This window comes from Macrobrachium nipponense, chromosome 33 (genome assembly GCF_015104395.2).
Source record: "Macrobrachium nipponense isolate FS-2020 chromosome 33, ASM1510439v2, whole genome shotgun sequence".
Lineage (NCBI taxonomy): Eukaryota > Metazoa > Arthropoda > Malacostraca > Decapoda > Palaemonidae > Macrobrachium > Macrobrachium nipponense.
In genome coordinates this window covers 43,889,499-43,907,877 of record NC_087219.1, presented here as the reverse complement: position 1 = coordinate 43,907,877, position 18,379 = coordinate 43,889,499, and the positions used below count along the sequence as shown (strand labels likewise).

Sequence of the window (18,379 nt, the reverse complement as noted above, 5' to 3'; positions counted from 1 at the left end):
ATCAACCGCTATCTTTGTACGTTACACTGTTAAACATTTCTCCTCTGCCTTAAGGCTTAGAGGCTAAGATCTGTTACTGTGATGTTTCTAAACTTACTTGACTATGACTTCCTCTGAAGACAGATTTCTATACTGATACTGAATGAATTACTGTTAATAATAATAAAAATAATAATAATAATAATAATAATAATAATAATAATAATAATAATAATAATAATAATAATAATAATAATAATGAATCAGTCAGTCTATAATAATAATAATAATAAAATAGTAATAATGATATGTATTATTATTTTATTTTTATTAGCATTTACAATAAAACAAGTTTGAAAGAAGGTCTGTTTCCATATTATTATTATTATTATTATTATTATTATTATTATTATTATTATTATTATTATTATTATTATTATTATTATTATTATTATTATTATCTGATTATACTGTAATGTGAGTCAAAGTAAATATCCTCAAATATAAAAGAAATATAAAGAAAATGTTCCACACCAGCACTCAATTTCATGAAAGCACCAGCATCTAAATGTAGTAACCTAACAAAAACCCCATTGTACTTGTGTCTTTTCATTTATTGAAAGTAATTTCACTGTCATTTCTGTTGAATCAGTCAATTAGTCAGTCTATTTATATGGAAAAGCAGCAGACTGGTTAATTTTCCCTCTAAATTTATTTTCGTATACTCGGGGAGTAAGCCTACAAACTGCTTTGTTATTCTTGTTGTTGTTGTGGGGGATGGTTAAGAAAGGTCTATGGAAGAGCCTAAAAAGGTCTGAAAAAGGTGTTTCGCGAGTTAAAGATACAGGAATTACATCATAAGATATTTATGGTTCATTTATTAGAATGAAAATGTAAAATATAAATAATGTGCATGATAAACAATTATTTCTAATAAAATATAGCGTATTTATTTAGATTTCCGTTGTTGAAGCAACGCGCTATTTGACCGTAGATTTTAGCACGCTCTCCGAGTAAGCTGAAGGTCGAGTAACCAGTTGTTCTGATGTAATCCATTTTTCTTCTAAATTAATTATCCCGCGGTAATTCCGTTTTTCTTCTAGAACTCCGCAATTTGATATCTTTCTTCGGTTGCATTTGTCCGTCAGGTAAAAATTACGAAGACATCCGAACCCTCAGAGCACCGGATTCCCCCCCCACCCCCCCAGCCCCCACAACCGGCCTCCCGAAAACCATCGAGAGACCCTCCCTCCCCTGGCGTTTGACTCAGACCGCACGAATATCATTTCGATCGGCATATCCGTTATACCTCGGCGACGAAGGCGGATTGGTGTAACGTGTAATCACCAGGCAATCAAGCCTTGATTGGACTTCCAATCCGACCAAGAGATTAGGCGGGGCGACTGTGATAGTGATACAGCCGGAATAAAGATAAAATCAGAAAGTAAACGCGAAAATGCAGCGCTGGCAAGGTCGGCAACGAAAGCGCGCGCGTTAGCGGGATCTGAATGGTAATAATAGGGCAATACCTAATGGCCGTGATCATGCAGCCATGTCGTATCGGGACCGGAATTGACAAATAACGGAGCACTGCTTTCACGTGTACGCACGCGCGAGCACGCGCCCAGAAACACGCGCAAATGCTGGCGTATTGCTTACGGTAGAGACGCGCGTTCGCTACGCCGCTCTCGTTAATCTGTTAAATTTAAGCAACGTTGCATCTGGTCAGCACTTGGTTAGGTGACCGTCAAGAGTAGCCAGATCCTTGATATCAATGGGGCTAGGCATGAGGCTTGCAACTTCACCCCCAAAATAATCCCATCCCCTCTAACTAGGGATGGGAAGAGTGGGGAAGCATCTCTTTACCTTAGAAAAAGTGATTTTAGAAGGTGTTCACTTCCAACATTTTTAGAAGAGGCTGCTGGACCCCTTACACCCTACCCTACAGTCAACTAACCACCAGGTACATCTGGGTTTTAACAGAGTGACCTTACACCCTACCCTACAGTCGATTAGCCACCAGGTACAGCTGGGTTTTAACCGAGTAAATCTAAAACACCCGTTTTCGGTCAGGAATAGAACTCGGTTCTCCTCGCTGTTAAGGTTAGTGTTGTAGCCACTGGACCACAAGGTCTTGTATAATAATGTAGATACACATACATATAGATACACACACATATATATACGTATATATAATTTCTTGCGATCCAGTGGTCATATATGTGTGTGTGTGTGTGTGTATGTATGTATATATATATATATATATATATATATATATATATATATAATATATATATTGTAACGATTAGTAGTTCTTTGTTTTAAACAACCATTATGATGGTTGCATTGTTAACTTTACCCGCCAGTGTTTATCGTCATGGTGACGAGGTTACTTTTGTTGTGGTGTGAGTGACACCTGCAGACAGGTTTTGGATGGCGATCTGAGAGGTCCTGGGAAACCTCTGCTGAGAAGGCAATAGCAGCATGGCAGTATTATGACTTCGGCAGGTGTCGCTTTACCTGTTGTCCGTGGTAGCAGATGGATGGGAGATGACTAAACCATAGTCGTCTGTGGAGCAGTTTAGTTCCAGTTCGACTGCAGATATGTTGTATTGACGATTCTTCCGTGTTCATCTGTGTGATGGCCGTGTTCCAGTTTGCAGTTGGTGACTGCTTCGATGTTTTCACGGAGATCGTCTGTTGGTATTCATCCTTTTCGACAGCTGGGTCTTTCGTGTCGTCTTTACGGAGATTGTTATGCTATCCGGAGTTATGCAGTTTGGTGTTGTGTTTCTGTGTTGCATGATTGTTTGTTCGCTGCTGATTTATTTATGTTTAATTGTTTATGCTGTTCGTTTACTATTGTTTATACTGTTATTGTGATTTTGTAAGCTGCCCATTTGTGTTATTATTATTATTTATGCTGTTAGTGTGATTACCTGTTCTGATTATCTACTTATTTTGATCATTGATCACTGTGTATTTTCGCCACCCAAAACCTGGTCTCACTTGTAAATGATGTAATTTAACATGTAAATAAATTAATATTAAGGTTAATTTTGTCTTTTGTTAAGTCCTCCTCCTTGATCTATCTTGCCTTTCGTCAATCATTCCAGCCCAGTTTCTTGTTTTTACTTTGAACCTGTTGGTCTCTAATAACGAGATCATAACTATATATATATATATATATATATATATATATATATATATATATATATATATATATATATTTATATATATGTGTGTGTGTGTGTATATATAATACATATGCACAGATATCTGTATCTATTTATATATTATATATATATATATATATATATATATATATATATATGTATATATATATATATGTATATATATACAGTACATATATACATTATATTCATACATACATACATACATATAATTACATATATATATAAATATATATATGTGTGTGTCTTTTTGTCTGTCTGTGTCTGTGTTCGGGGCAATCATGCAGACAGGTAAACCTCAAAAACTATTTTTCTCTTCTCTCTTCACACGTTCACAGTGGCAACAGACACACAAATCCATCCCTCACCAGTAGTTTGTTTATTTACCAATTATATCCTCTTCACGCGACGGGAGGCGGGTGGGGGTTATATACCATGAAAGGACAGACAATTATAACCCAAGTGTCAATTAGCGAGTTACTTATGCTGCTTCATGTCTTGGGAAGGCTCAGACTTGACACTCCAGCCGCCCTTATACCTGCATTTCTTAAGGTTTCATTTTTATTTTTATTATCATTTATTTTTTTTCTTTTGCTTTCATAGGTAATTTGTGTATGGTATGATTTCATTTTTCTTAGATTTGTTATTGCTTTTTGTTTTGCTCTTAAAGTTTCATATCTATTGTTATTATTATTATTATTATGCTTTTGTTATTGATTTCACAGGTAATTTGTTTTATTATCATTTATTTTTGTCTTTTGCTTTCACAGGTAATTTGTGTTTGGTATGATTTCATTTTTCTTAGATTTGTTGTAGTTTTATCTTTTGCTTCTAAAGTTTCATATTTATTGTTATTATTATCATTATGCTTTTGTTATTGATTTCACAGGTAATTTGTTTTATTATCATTTATTTTTGTCTTTTGCTTTCACAGGTAATTTGTGTATGGTATGATTTCATTTTCTTAGATTTGTTGTTGCTTTCTCTTTCGCTCTTAAAGTTTCATATTTATTATTATTATTATTATTATTTTTTTTTTTTTTTGCTCTATCACAGTCCTCCAATTCGACTGGGTGGTATTTTATAGTGTGGGGCTTCGGGTTGCATCCTGCCTCCTTAGGAGTCCATCACTTTTCTTACTATGTGTGCCGTTTCTAGGATCACACTCTTCTGCATGAGACCTGGAGCTACTTCAGCCTCTAGTTTTTCTAGATTCCTTTTCAGGGATCTTGGGATCGTGCCTAGTGCTCCTATGATTATGGGTACGATTTCCACTGGCATATCCCATATCCTTCTTATTTCTATTTTCAGATCTTGATACTTATCCATTTTCCCTCTCTTTCTCTTCAACTCTGGTGTCCCATGGTATTGCGACATCAATTGAGTGATACTTTCTTCTTGACTTTGTCAATCAACGTCACGTCTGGTCTATTTGCACGTATCACCCTATCCGTTCTGATACATAGTCCCAGAGGATCTTTGCCTGATCGTTTTTCTTTCACTCCCTCAGGTTGGTGCTCGTACCACTTATTACTGCAAGGTAGCTGATGTTTTCTTGCACAGGCTCCAGTGGAGGGCTTTTGCCACTGAATCATGCCTCTTTTGTACTGGTTCTGTGCAAGTGCCGGGCATTCACTTGCTATGTGGTTTATGGTTCATTTTTCGTATTGCACTTCCTACATATGGGAGAGATGTTCTTTCCGTCTATCGTACTTTGAACATATCTGGTTCTTAGGGCCTGATCTTGTGCGCTGTTATCATTCCTTCAGTTTCCTTCTTTAGCTCTCCCCTCTGTAGCCATTGCCAATTGTCATCGCTGGCTAGTCTGTCTCATGTATTGTCCGTGCATTGGTTTGTTGTGCCAGTCCTCTGTTCTTTCTGTCTTTCTCCTGCTCTGTATATTTTCTGGGTCTTCGTCTACTTTTATTAGTTCCTTCTTCCCATGCACTCTTTAGCCACTCGTCTTCACTGGTTTTCAGATATTGCCCCAGTGCTCTGTTTTTCAATGTTGACGCAGTCCTCTATACTTAGTAGTCCTCTCCCTCCTTCCTTTCGTGTTATGTATAGTCTGTCCGTATTTGCTCTTGGGTCGTAGTGCTTTGTGTATTGTCATTTGTTTCCTGGTTTTCTGATCTATGCTGCGGAGTTCTGCCTTCGTCCATTCGACTATTCCTGCGCTGTATCTGATTACTGGCATGCCCATGTGTTTTATGGCTTTATCATATTTCCGGCGTGAGTTTTTGACTTGAAGTATCGCCTTGAGTCTCTGCATATATTCTTTCCTGATCGTGTCCTTCATCTCTTGGTGTTTTATATCTCCTCCTTCCATTATTCCCAGGTATTTGTATCCTGTCTCATCTATGTGTTTGATGTTGCTCCCATCTGGTAGCTTTATCCCTTCAGTTCTCGTTACTTTGCCTTTTTGTATGTTGACTAAGGCGCATTTTTCTATTCCAAACTCCATCCTGATGTCCCCAGATACAATCCTACAGTCTGGATTAGGGTATCTATTTCCTTGATGCTCTTACCATACAGCTTGATGTCGTCCATGAACATCAGATGGTTGATTTTGTTGCCTCTTTCTTGAGTTGGTACCCGGCATCCATCTTCTGTTAGTACTTTTGTCATGGGAATCATGGCTACTACGAAGAGTAGTGGGGACAGTGAGTCGCCCTGGAAGATCCCTCTCCTGATATTAACCTCTGCTAGTCTTATTCCAGAGCTTGTAAGTATTGTATTCCAGTTGCGCATTGTATTTTTGAGGAAGCTGATGTATTTTCCTCTGCCCCCATATATTTTCAGGCATTCTATTAGCCATGTGTGGTATCATGTCGAAGGCTTTCTTATAGTCTATCCATGCCATGCTTAGGTTGGTTTCCTTCTCCTACTGTTCTTCATTACCATTTTGTCTATCAGGAGCTGGTCTTTTGTGCCCCTACACTTCCTTCTGCAGCCTTTCAGTTGGTAGGGGATGGTGTTTGTTTCTCCTCTAGGTAGTTGTATAGCCTTTCCACTGATGATACCTGTTAGTAACTTCCACATTATTGGTAGGCAGGTGATAGGCCTGTAGTTACTGGCTATATTTCCCTACTCTTGTCTTTTTGTACTAAGGATGTTCTTCCTGTGTCATCCATTTGGGTGCTTGGTGATTTGAGATACAATGCTGGAGTTGTTCTGCTATTCGTGGGTGTAGGGCCTTGAAGTTTTTGAGCCAGTATCCATGGACTTCATCGGGACCTGGGGCTTTCCAGTTTGGCATTTTCTTTAGTTGGTGTCTGACTGTGTCTGTCGTGATGTCTGTGAATCTTTGTTTTATTCTCCCTGTTTCTTCTTCCTTGACTTCCTGGAGCCATGTTGCATGTTTGTTGTGTGATACCGGATTGCTCCATATGTTTTCCCAGAGTCTCTTACTTGGTTTGGCTTCAGGAATTTCTGGGTGTTCTTCTTCCCTCTTAGTTGGGTGTATAGTCTTTTCTGGTTGGTTTTCCGAATAGTTTGTTCTGTTGGTATCCCTTATTCCTGTTCATGTACCGTTGGACTTGTGTGCTTTGGCCTTAAGCTCTGTTTACATCTTCTATTGTGTTTGTTTAGTCCCCTCTCTTGTACTTTGTATTTCTCGTTGAGTTCCCTCCTTGTTTTCTTGCTTCTTAGCCTTTTTCTGCCATCTCTTTCAGTTTACTCAAGTCAGATCTCATCACCATGATTTGCTTTTCCAGGCGCCTTTCCAAGGAGGTTGCTGTTTTGGTTTCTGTTGGGTTGGTTGTGACGGTGGTGTTGGTGTTCGAATCCCATCAGTTTCTGCTACTAATCTTGCTCCTGCATATGTCAAGTTATTTGTTTCTGTGATACTGGTGGTGTGTATTAGGCCCATTATTTCATTGACCTCACTTGTTTTCTCCCTTAATTTCTTGGTGTTGTAGGCTTTCATGGAGGGGATCTTTGTTCTCTCTGTATCTGGCTCCATCCATTGTCTAATCCTTTCTACCCATTTCCGTCCTCTCTGTTACTTCGTCGGTGTTCTTCGTGTGTCGTTGTTTGATACTTCATCCTCCATGTCGTCTTCTGTGGCATCGTCTCTCAGTTCGTCTTCGTAATTCGTTGTCGTGTGACATTTCCTTTCCAGTTCTTCTCTTTTCTGTTGGGGGGGGAGAGCCAGTTCTTTTTCTTTATGTTCCTTACTTGGTCTGCCAGCCTCTGCTCTGTTTGGGGGGTGTTATTCCTCTCATTCCAGATGTTGATCAATCTTCTTCTATAATCCTCTCTCCGTCGGGTTGCTTCTGATGTAGCATCTCCATATTTCCTTATTTTCTTCTCTTGTCCATTTTCTTCCTTTTTGCCTCTGTAGTTCCAATCTCAGGCTGTTGATTACTTTCGTTGTGGTGATCAGTTTGCTGGATGACGACCTCCAAGTACCTGACCGTCTTCCCCTTCAATTGGGTTGAATACCTGGTTGCCGGACGAAGCTCCTCCTGTTGCCAGAGGTTCCATTACGTCGTTGTCGTTTATTCCTTCATTCTTTCCATCATTGCTGAGTTTTGCTATTTAACCCATAGCTGGACCCTACCCCATCAGGGATAGGTACTCATTTACAGCTGAGTAGACTGAGGAAATTATGGTAAAGATCCTTTCCCAAGGAATCAACGCCGAGGAGAGCGGTCACCCATCCAACGACTGACCAGCCCCAGTGTTGCTTAACTTGACTTAAGTCTATTGAAGACCTAACCAACTCCTCCACGGCGCCACATTATTATTATTATTATTCTCCACGGCGCCACATATTATTATTATTATTATTATTATTATTATTATTATTATTATTATTATTATTATTATTATTATTATTATTATTATTATGCTTTTGTTATTGATTTCACATGTAATTTGTATATGACGTAATTTGATCCCTCCTTATCTTTTTGTTGATGGTACTTTAGGACTCTTGTGCTTCATCAGAATATTTTCTTTACATTCGTAATTTACTGAATCAATTTTCCAATAAACTATTTCTCCACCTTTATCTCTATTTATTTTTTACATTTTATAGTTTTTAATATTTAGTCGTATATGTAATCAATTTTTTCTATGTAATTTTTATCAATTTTTTTGTCCGATTTGTTTAACTATTTTTTGCTTTACCTCGTCTCATTCGACAATTTATATAAAAAAAACTTAATATTTGTCTACATACTCGGCCCAAGTTATCATCAGGAATTTAAACAATATGAGGTAAATATCATGATATCAATTAATTACACATATGAGCTCTATTTTCACTTTTTATCATTTTCTTAATTTCACAGAGCTTTGAAAATCTTATGTGATAAGAAAAATAGAGAACTTACATACATCTTAAGGCCAGATAAAAGAGAGGGGTTAAACATAGTACCATCGTTCTATCATTAAAAAAATATTAAAAAACATTAAAAACCATAGCAACTTCATCTTCAACCAAGAGGGTCATATCGACCCGAAACATTGCTAACTGAAACTAAGTAAGGCCATTTTAACCTATACAAGAAAACATAAAATTTTTAACAATTCAAAACATTAGCTACTTCATCCACAAACCAAATGGGTCACAATCGATCCTAAGCATCCCTAACCAAAATTAAGTAAGACTAGTTTAACCTAAGCAACAATAACATAGAAACGTACTGCCTATCACAACCCGAAAGACATCCAATAATCTAAGCGTTACAGTGATCCCCTACCTTTATACCTTCAAGGAACCCCTGAAACAATTTTTCATACCCCAGAGAACCTTTGTCTACAGGCACTCTCTCTCTCTCTCTCTCTCTCTCTCTCTCTCTCTCTCTTTGTGTATATATATATATATATATATATATATATATATATATATGTGTGTGTGTATGTGTAGTATATAAATTACTTAATATACATCAAATAATATCTACCACTGCTATTCGAACTGTGTAAATTCAGATCAGTGTCATTTACAATACCTACTTATTTCAGGGCTTTTTGCGGAACCCCGTGATGATGGAAAGAGGAACCAGGGTTCCACTAAACCCTGGTTGGGAATCGCTGAATCCTATCTAAGCCATACGTACCAGCCGCTCTAAAAACACTTGAGACCTCTACGCCCAACTCACGCCCACGTAGGAAATCTCTCTTCTTTCATGAGCTGCGAGAGACGCTAGGTATCTCTTAATAGCCGGCGGGAGGCCTTAAAAAGCAGTAAAAGGCGCGGCTGGACTGATAGATACAATTACCGCTGACCACAGTAGCAGTTACCTGCAGGCGCTAAGAGAAAATGATAACCGCGGATAGACAGAAAGTTCCAGAGCTTGGCCGTTGAGGATAGACCTCACGTAACGAGCAGTTGGGTCTGCTCAATTCTAATGTCAGCCGTTATCTTCACTCTTTTTCTGTCTATCACTCTGTCTTAAATGGTGCTCATTTTTTTTTTTATCGCGCCCAGTTACGGGCCGCTCTAGGAGCAAGAGCCCGTGCTAGCACTAATACAGGAGAACTAGTATAGGAAATGTCATACCTTATTATATGTGTATATATATATATATATATATATATATTATATATATATATATATATATATTATATGTTTTACTTATACATACTTATATATGTATATAATATATATATATATATATATATATATATATATATATATATATATATATATATATATAGAGAGAGAGAGAGAGAGAGAGAGAGAGAGAGAGAGAGAGAGAGAGAGTTGCCCTTGCCTTGATATTAACAGCTCTTTTTCTAAACCACATAAACCAAAAAGAAATGTGAAGGAGGCTGATTTCTTATTTTGTTAAGTTTAATTTTTGGTTCGCCTTATACATTCATTCTTTAAGCAAAGCTTTTTGGCTCAAGACTTTTTCTGCCTCACAGGTGGCATAGTAACACCTGTCAGGCCACCTCTTCCCTTAAGTCCCCGGGAGAAATTACCAGTCATCTTAGAATTACATTGCTTAGCTCTGGAATTCCCTCCTTGCTTATGTTTTGCCTAACTTACATAATGTCTCTCTTTTGGAGGAAGGTTTATCGCTTCCTTATTTGCTAAGTCTTATCTTCGTTCTTTTGTTTTCCCTATTTGCGTCCGCCTCATCGGTTTTTCTTCTCTTTCTCTCTCTCTCTCTGTATATATGTATATAGTATATATATATATATATATATATATATATATATATAATATATATATATATATATATAAACATAAATAGTGTATATATATATATATATACCTTTTACCTATAGAATGGTGACACCAAAGTTAAGAGATGTTACTATTTAATTTTTCTGCCAGAATGTTGGGATGAAATTGCATGACCCACGTCCTTGATCCCACACGGATGGCCATGCTAGTGACGGCCAATACTCTGACGGGATCTACCATCCCTCATCGGTCACCCAACCAAGCACTGGCCGGAAACAACATGCCAAGTGTATGATAATGTCTGCAAAACATTTTACGTTCAGTCGTTTACGATTAAAAAGTTGTTTCATTATTTCCCGGAGAAAAATCATGTTTTTTTTTTTATTCTTACTGGATGCAACCCTTATTTATCCGTTGAATTTCAAAGTCAGTGGCCCCTTTGGTAGGCTTGTTCCATATGAATAGTTTTCATCATCTGAATAATAATAATAATAATAATAATAATAATAAAATCCCTGCTTACCGACCTACCCACCGATTGTACACACCCTGCCTGCTATAAATACCTGTAAACCACGTATCTCAATTCACTTTCTTGTATACTCTCTTAGATGACTGCTTGTGCGCTGTCGACACGTCAGAGGAAATAATAATAATAATAATAATAATAATAATAATAATAATAATAATAATAATAATAATAACCTAAAACCTCCTGATATCGCGTTGGAAAACTTCATTGCCTATAAGGAGAAAAGTAACAAATATTTATTGCATCCTTTATGTCCATTATCACGTAGGGTGATCGATTTTCCAAATGAATAAAGCTAAAAAAAAAACACACACATAAATCAATTCTTGCTTTAGAAAACTTCAGCGTCTTTAGGGAGAAAAACAACACATTTTTGCACCCGTTACATTTATCAAAACGTAGGACGATCCATTTATCATTTAATATAATTGAAAAAAACGCAGATAAATTAAATATTTTATTCGTTAACGTTCATGAGAGATTCGACAGTATCGCGGAAGAGCGGACCAGCGTCCTCGAATGGTATGTGTGGTTCGTGATAAGTAGATTCTGGGGCATTGTAAGAGGTCTCAGGAGCGTGGGCAAGGGCGTGCGTTGGCTCATCGTACTCGTCGTACAAAGTCTTAGGAGCACGGTAAGGAGAGCTTTTGGCTGGAGCGTGGGCGTGGATGTGGGTTGGCTCGTGGTAAGAGGTTTCGGGAGCGTGGGCGTGTATTGGCTCATCATACAAAGTCTTAGGAGCATGGTAAGATGAGCTTTTGACAGGAGCGTGGGCGGGCTCATGGTAAGAAATCTCAGGAGCGTGGTAAGAAGAATCGACGGCGTGGGCGCGTGTCGGTTCATCATACAACGTCTCAGGAACATAGGAAGGAGAGCTTTTGACAGGAACGTGGGGCGGGCTCATGGTAAGAAGTCTCAGGAGCGTGGTAAGAAGAATCGAGAGCGTGGGCGTGTGTTGGTTCATCATACGACGTCTCAGGAACATAGGAAGGAGAGCTTTTGACAGGAGCGTGGGCGTGGACGTGGGCGGGCTCATGGTAAGAAGTCCTAGGAGCATGGGTGTTTGTTGGCTCATGATGCAACGTCTTAGGAACATAGGAAGGAGAGCTTTTGGCGGGGGCGTGAGCGTGGACGTGGGCGGGCTCACGGTAAGAAGCTTTAGGGGCGTGATAAGCAGGACTTGGAACGTGAGCGTGTTTTGATCCCCCGTGAGATACCGTGGGAGCTTTATAGGCTGAACCGTGGGCGTGAGATTTGCTGTGAGCAGGGGCGTGGGCGGCATAGCGAGCCTCGCCGTCGTATAATACCGTAGGGTGGTACCCGCTGTCGTCTGCGCGATAAGCGACTGTCTGGACTCGCCCGTCGGGGAGGTGGACGAAGTATTCTCCCTCCGTGTCGTAGCTCTCCCGAGATTCGCTGTGGCCGAAGTGGTTGCCGGAGTACTCGTCGTTGACAACGTACTTGTAGCTGTAGCGAGGCGGTTGCTGAAATAGGGGGAAGAATAATGTTCATTCTGTATCATAGCCAAACGAGAATGAAAGAACTTCGTCGTATATTCTGTAGATTGTAAAACGAAGCTTGGCGAAGGCTTCGGTGATTTGACCAGTGGAAAAAAAATATTGAATGAAGAGAGGTCTCTTTATCGTTTCCTTTAGAATCCATGGAAATAATGATTTATGTCATGTAGTAATATGGAGTTTAGGCCAAAGACCAAGCACTGGGACCTATAAGGCCATTCAGCGCTGGAAAGGAAACTGAGAGTAGGTAGGTTTGAAAGGTGTAACAGGAGGAAAACTTCGCAGTTGCAAGATGAAATCATTGTTAGGAGAGGGTGCATAGCAAGATGAAAGGAAGAATATAGGAATGGAAGTTCGGTAAAAGGAATGAAAAGGGTTGAAGCTAGGGGCCGAAAGGGCGCCGCCATGAACTTTTAGTAAAACCTACAGTGCACCAAGTGTGGTACACTGACGGTATTATATCAATCAATCAAAGTATATTAGTTTTAGTTACTAAACATTTTCAAAGATTGATAAATTAATCAATAGAAGCTTCAAAATTTTTACAAACTTATTCAAGTGCTGTACAAATTATATATGTTACAATAAAATAGTGGAACCAGGGAATTCACGAAATCCCTGAAACTTTTAGGGAGTTAGTGAAATCACCAATTCACGTAGAAACATTTCATCCCTGAGGGACTATAGTAGATTCACACCAACCGTGCATTTGACGTCTAGGCCAGTCCCTTAAGACGCTCCTGATTGGCTGTTGATAAGCCAATCACAGGACTGGAAACTAACTCTCTCTCGAGAGAGTTCACATAAGCAGGATGTATATTCCACTTTTGAGGGATGCGTCTTTCAATAGTATCCCTCAGGAGAGGTGGAACATACATCCTGCTAATGTGAACTCTCGAGAGAGACTGAGAGTTTCCAGTCCTGTGATTGGCTTATTACATCAGATGCACGGTGATGTGAATCTACTATAGTACTAAACACGGCGAAACTGTGTAGATGAATCACTGTTTAGCCGTGTTTAGTACCAGCCCCTCTGGGATCAAATGCCCCTAAGTAAATTGACGATTATCCCTGGTTTCACAGTCTTACTGTAACATAAATGCAACAATACTAATATGGTATATGATTCAAAATCGGTAGAAAAACCACTTAGAACAAAGAACCAATCATTTCATTCACGAACTTTATCTTTTATTTATAATTTTTTCTACTTATTTGTACTTATGTGTACTTAGCTAAAATTTAGCAAAAAAAAAAATGTAAAAAGAAAATACATACATAGGTCTCATGATGTCCAGAATCATGTCCAAGACTTTGGAGATGTCCTTTATTACCCACACCTCCACGATGTCCATGGCTACCATGATGTCCTAGCTTTCCATGATGTCCACTGCTGCCATGATGTGAAGGAACGTGATGCTTGGCCGAAGTCAGGTGAGGTCTGACGTCACCTGTAGCCAGTGACGTCAAACACACCAAGAGAAAGAAAGAGGCCTGGAAAGATACATGAATATATATATATATATATATTATATATATAATATATATATATATATATATATATTACACAAATATCACGAAGGAAAGTGAACAATGGAGTAGCTACAAGATCTTTCGAAAAACCGTCCTTTACTAAGTCTGCTAAGTAAAGGATGTTGAGTCAAAAGGTCTTTCAGCTACTCCATTGTTTCACTTTCCTTCGTCGCTCCTACCTTTATTTATATAATTTATCACGTTCCAGTGATTCATATATATATGTATATATATAGATATATAGATATATATATATATATATATATATATATATGTATATTATATATATATATATATTAATATATATATATATATTTATATATATATTCTTAATCTTATTCTTGACTTAATCGCATCAACTTTTAAGTCACTTATGTAAGCTGGTTTCAGTTTAATTTTATTTTCACATCTGTCTATCCTGGAATCTCATAAATCTTATAAATTACCTTTGTTTCTATTAATCTCATATAATCATGAATTCTATAGTGGTCAGTTTATTTAACCACTATAAAAATCATGATTATATGAGATTAACTGAAATAAATAGTTTTTTTTAAGGATACGAGATTCCGGGAAAGAAAGAGATAAATGATAAGAAGGCAAAAACAAGATTACCTAAGTGACTTAAAAGTTGATGAGATAAAGACAGCTTGAATAAATTTTACAAATAAGTGAGCTAAATTGCATGTAAATAATCATTTAAGGTATATTTGGATAAAAAATAGAATATTTATAGTTAGATAATAATAGATAAAGCTATACAGTAAGAATTCCTGATAAATGGATTAAGTAAGGGAGACAGGTAATTGAATTTATGATGAATGTCATACAACATACAATGAAAAATAAATAAATGACTTAGTCTAGAAATAAATAATAATGAATGAACGACCTAAAAATGATAGAATAATTGACGAAAATGAATACAATGACTATTCAAATTATAAATGATGAAACCAAAAAAAATGACTGAGAGATAAATAGTAATGAATGAACAACCTAAAAATTATAGAATAATTGACGAAAGATGAATACAATGATTATTCAAATTACAAATGATGAAACAAAAATGACTGAGAGATAAATAATAATGAATGAACGACCTAAAATGATGGAATAATTGAGGAAAGACGAATAAAATGATTATTCAAATTATAAATGATGAAACAAAAACAAAAACAATGACTGAGAGACCAAATGCATCAAATAATCATTAATTGACTGAGAGATCAAAAGAACAGCCAAATTATTGAAAAAACAAAAGGAGGAGCTGTTGTTACCCAACGCATCTTGAGTCGTCGAAAGAGAAATGTTGAGTCCGCAACTTACCCTCAGTCCTATTTATACCTCTCACAACCAGAGGCTCCAAGGCGCATGCGCAGAGGAACCGATTTACTTAGACAACAAAAAAATTGCGTCAGAAGCGACCTTCTAGTATTGTGCGAGGTCAGGTCTCTTCGTCTGGATTAGCGTTTACTTATTCCTTTACGTGATGTCCAGTGCCCGGGCGTAGCGCGGACCCGAAAGTAGGAAGGAAAAGTGTCGTCGATGATATTTTTATTCGCTATACCAAGCAATTTCATTCTTTCTTTAGAAATGATAAAATGTATAAAAATGCATCTGTGATTTGTTATTCTTAAATATGCATTAAGATTTTGATAATATGTTTATTGAACTTTTAATGAGAATACTCTTCCTCTAGAAACTTAATATTATATTTTGTAGGGAAAATATCTCTCGAAAGAATGTAGTAAATATAATTTGTACAAAGGACTGTATATTGGAAAACAGTGAAATATATTTTCTCTGAAAATCCAGAAACTCATAACTTCACAAAAATAAAACTGAATGTAATTACAGATTTTTTTAAAAATGGCTTTAATATATTGATATTTATTTGCTGTACAGTTTCTTTTGAAGCCTGAGACTACGAGGCAAATATAAATGTCACGACTATAAATAAAAATATATAAGCTTCACCTCTCTTGGTTCTATGTTTATCGACGAAATCCCGGTCAAAACTGGTTTAAATTAGTCTTTCAAAACCTGCATAAATGTCTGGAATGTTTACAACAAATTACTGTCAAAATATACGATAAAAAAGTTGTGAAGACAAAAACGGTAAGAAAAAAATAAAGAGACAGCTATCAATTCTTTCGAGTTTCTTCTTTTTGTCCACAAACGCATTCCTAATTGACAGAGACTAAACTATTAAGTGTATTTTTAACAGAGACAAATATCAGGGTCTTCTGTATTGCCTCCGAGCTAACTGTGGGCGTGTTTGTACTAGTTTGTATATGTCTTTTATTTCATTTACTTTTTTTTTGTTTTTTTTTTTTTTTAGGCATAAATCATGTCCGAAGATACTGCGGTCCAATTTCGATCTCAATTGAGGGCGTGTCTGAAATTTTTTCCTTTATTCATTATGAAGGTGGTTCGGAGGAATAAATATACCTGGTCCAGTGCTCATCTAAGATTAACAGACGGCGTCTCTATCCTAAATAAATTTGGTACGGATGTCACTGAAAAGTATGCTAAATTATTATTATTATTATCATTATTATTATGATTATTATTATTATTATTATTATTATTGGTGAAAAAATCTACAATAATGTCAGTCTAAAATATACATATATAATATATATAATTATATATATATATATATATATATATATATATACATATATATATATATATATATATATATATAATATAATAATAATAATATATATATTTAATACATACCTACACTGACATCATTGTGGATTTCTTCGCCATTTTAGCGACTCCTGAGATTATGAGAGTTTTATAAATTATTATTATTATTATTATTATTATTATTATTATTATTATTATTATTATTAATCACTGGTCCTAGTAGTATTAGTAGTAGGAGTCATGTGAACGACAGCAAGAAGACTGATATCCCTCAAAGTTGTCATTCACAGAGCAAATACCCAAACATAAAGCCAAAGAAATTTAACAGAAAATAAGAAAAAAAAACAGTATATTGACGCATTCATCAGGATGATTAAGGTAAAGAGACACAGTAACAGATTCCCCCGGGGGCGTCTGGAGTGACCTCAAAACTAAATAATGGAGGGCGTGTCTTTTCCAGTACCTGTTCCAGGCACAAATATAGCCCGGTTCTGATTTCAACATACACACGCGCACACACACACACACACACAAAATAACAATTCGTAACAATAGGTTATTCCTCTGAGCTATACATCGCTCCCATAACACTATACACTGTCATTACTGGAATGATATATCATTTCCAGAGAATATGGATTGTCATGGAACCCTAATACGTGTTTGAGATACGTTGAGAATCTTTTTTTCTATTATTTCATGAAATTCGTTGATATGGGGAAGGGAATAGATCCAGTCCAGCTGAGTGAGAGTTTAAGATATATTGTGATTGTTAGTTTCCTGAAAAGAAAACTACTGTGCCGGCTTTTGTCTGTCCGTGCGCACTTTTCTCTGTCCGCACTTTTCCTGTCCGCCCTCAGATCTTAAAAACTGAAGCTAGAGAGCGGTAAATAAGTTTGTTAATCATCCACCCTCCAATCATCAAACATACCCAATCGTAGCCCTCTAGCTCTTTTTTTTTTTTTTTTTTTTTTTATCTCTTCTTGCAAGGTAAGGTCTTAAATTCTACACTAAACCCTCCGTTTCTAAACGGCAATGTGGCTCCTCATCTAAGGGTGAATTCCTAAAAAAAATTCGGGTCCTTTCTCTCCCCTTAGGGTATCCCTATCGCTTCTCCAGACATAGAATAACATCCCAGGTTTTTTCTTTTATCTCTTCTCGCAGTATAAAATCTTTAATTCTACACTTAACTCTCCCTTTCTAACCGGTTTTTAAACTAAGGGTGATTCCCCCCAAAATTTTGGGTCTTTCCTCTCCCCTTGAAGGATCCCTGTCACTTCGCCAAACATATTGAATAACATCCAAGTTATTCTTAATCTCTTTAAGGTAAGATATTTAAGTCTACACGCAAGCATCCCTTTCTAACCGGCTCTTAATCTAAGGGTTGCTCCCCAAAAAAATTCATGTCCTTTCTCGCCCCTTGGGGGATCCTATCACTTCTCCAAACATAGGATAACATCCAAGTTATTTTTAATGTCTTCTTGCAAGGTAGGATCTTTAATTCTACCCTTAACCCTCCCTTTCTAACAAAGAAAATCAGGTCTTTTCTCTCCCCTTGGAGGATCCCGGTACCTCCAAGCATATAGAATAACATCCTTGTCCTTGAAGGTCTTTTGTATCTCTTTTCACAAGGTCAGATCTTTAATTCTACACTCAACCGTCCCTTTCTAACCGGTTCTTAAACTAAGGGTGATTCCCCTTCAAAATTTGGGTCTTTTCTCTCCCCTTGGGGGATCCCTATCACTTCTTCACACATAGAATAACATCCAAGTTATTTTTAAGATCTTTAATTCTTCACTCAACCCTCCCTTTCTTA

General features: G+C 36.9%; 1 protein-coding gene across 1 annotated transcript; it reads right to left on the bottom strand.

Annotated features, from left to right (window-relative positions):
• Positions 1-11,296: 11,296 nt before the first annotated feature.
• Positions 11,297-13,858, bottom strand: LOC135202736 (uncharacterized). Its single transcript, XM_064232207.1, has 2 exons — positions 13,648-13,858; positions 11,297-12,336 (listed from the first exon to the last, which is right to left on the bottom strand). Exons 1-2 carry the CDS (start codon positions 13,731-13,733, stop codon positions 11,310-11,312), a joined length of 1,113 nt encoding a protein of 370 aa, XP_064088277.1. The 5' UTR covers positions 13,734-13,858; the 3' UTR covers positions 11,297-11,309.
• Positions 13,859-18,379: the final 4,521 nt, after the last annotated feature.

What these genes read in the sequence shown, in the direction of transcription:
- LOC135202736 (XM_064232207.1), bottom strand. Translation starts at nt 13,733, where the DNA reads ATGGTAGCCATGGACATCGTGGAGGTGTGGGTAATAAAGGACATCTCC. An exon ending in CTGGACATCATGAGACCTAT is followed by an intron (nt 12,337 to 13,647) that starts GTATGTATTTTC and finishes CCCCTATTTCAG; the next exon opens with CAACCGCCTCGCTACAGCTA.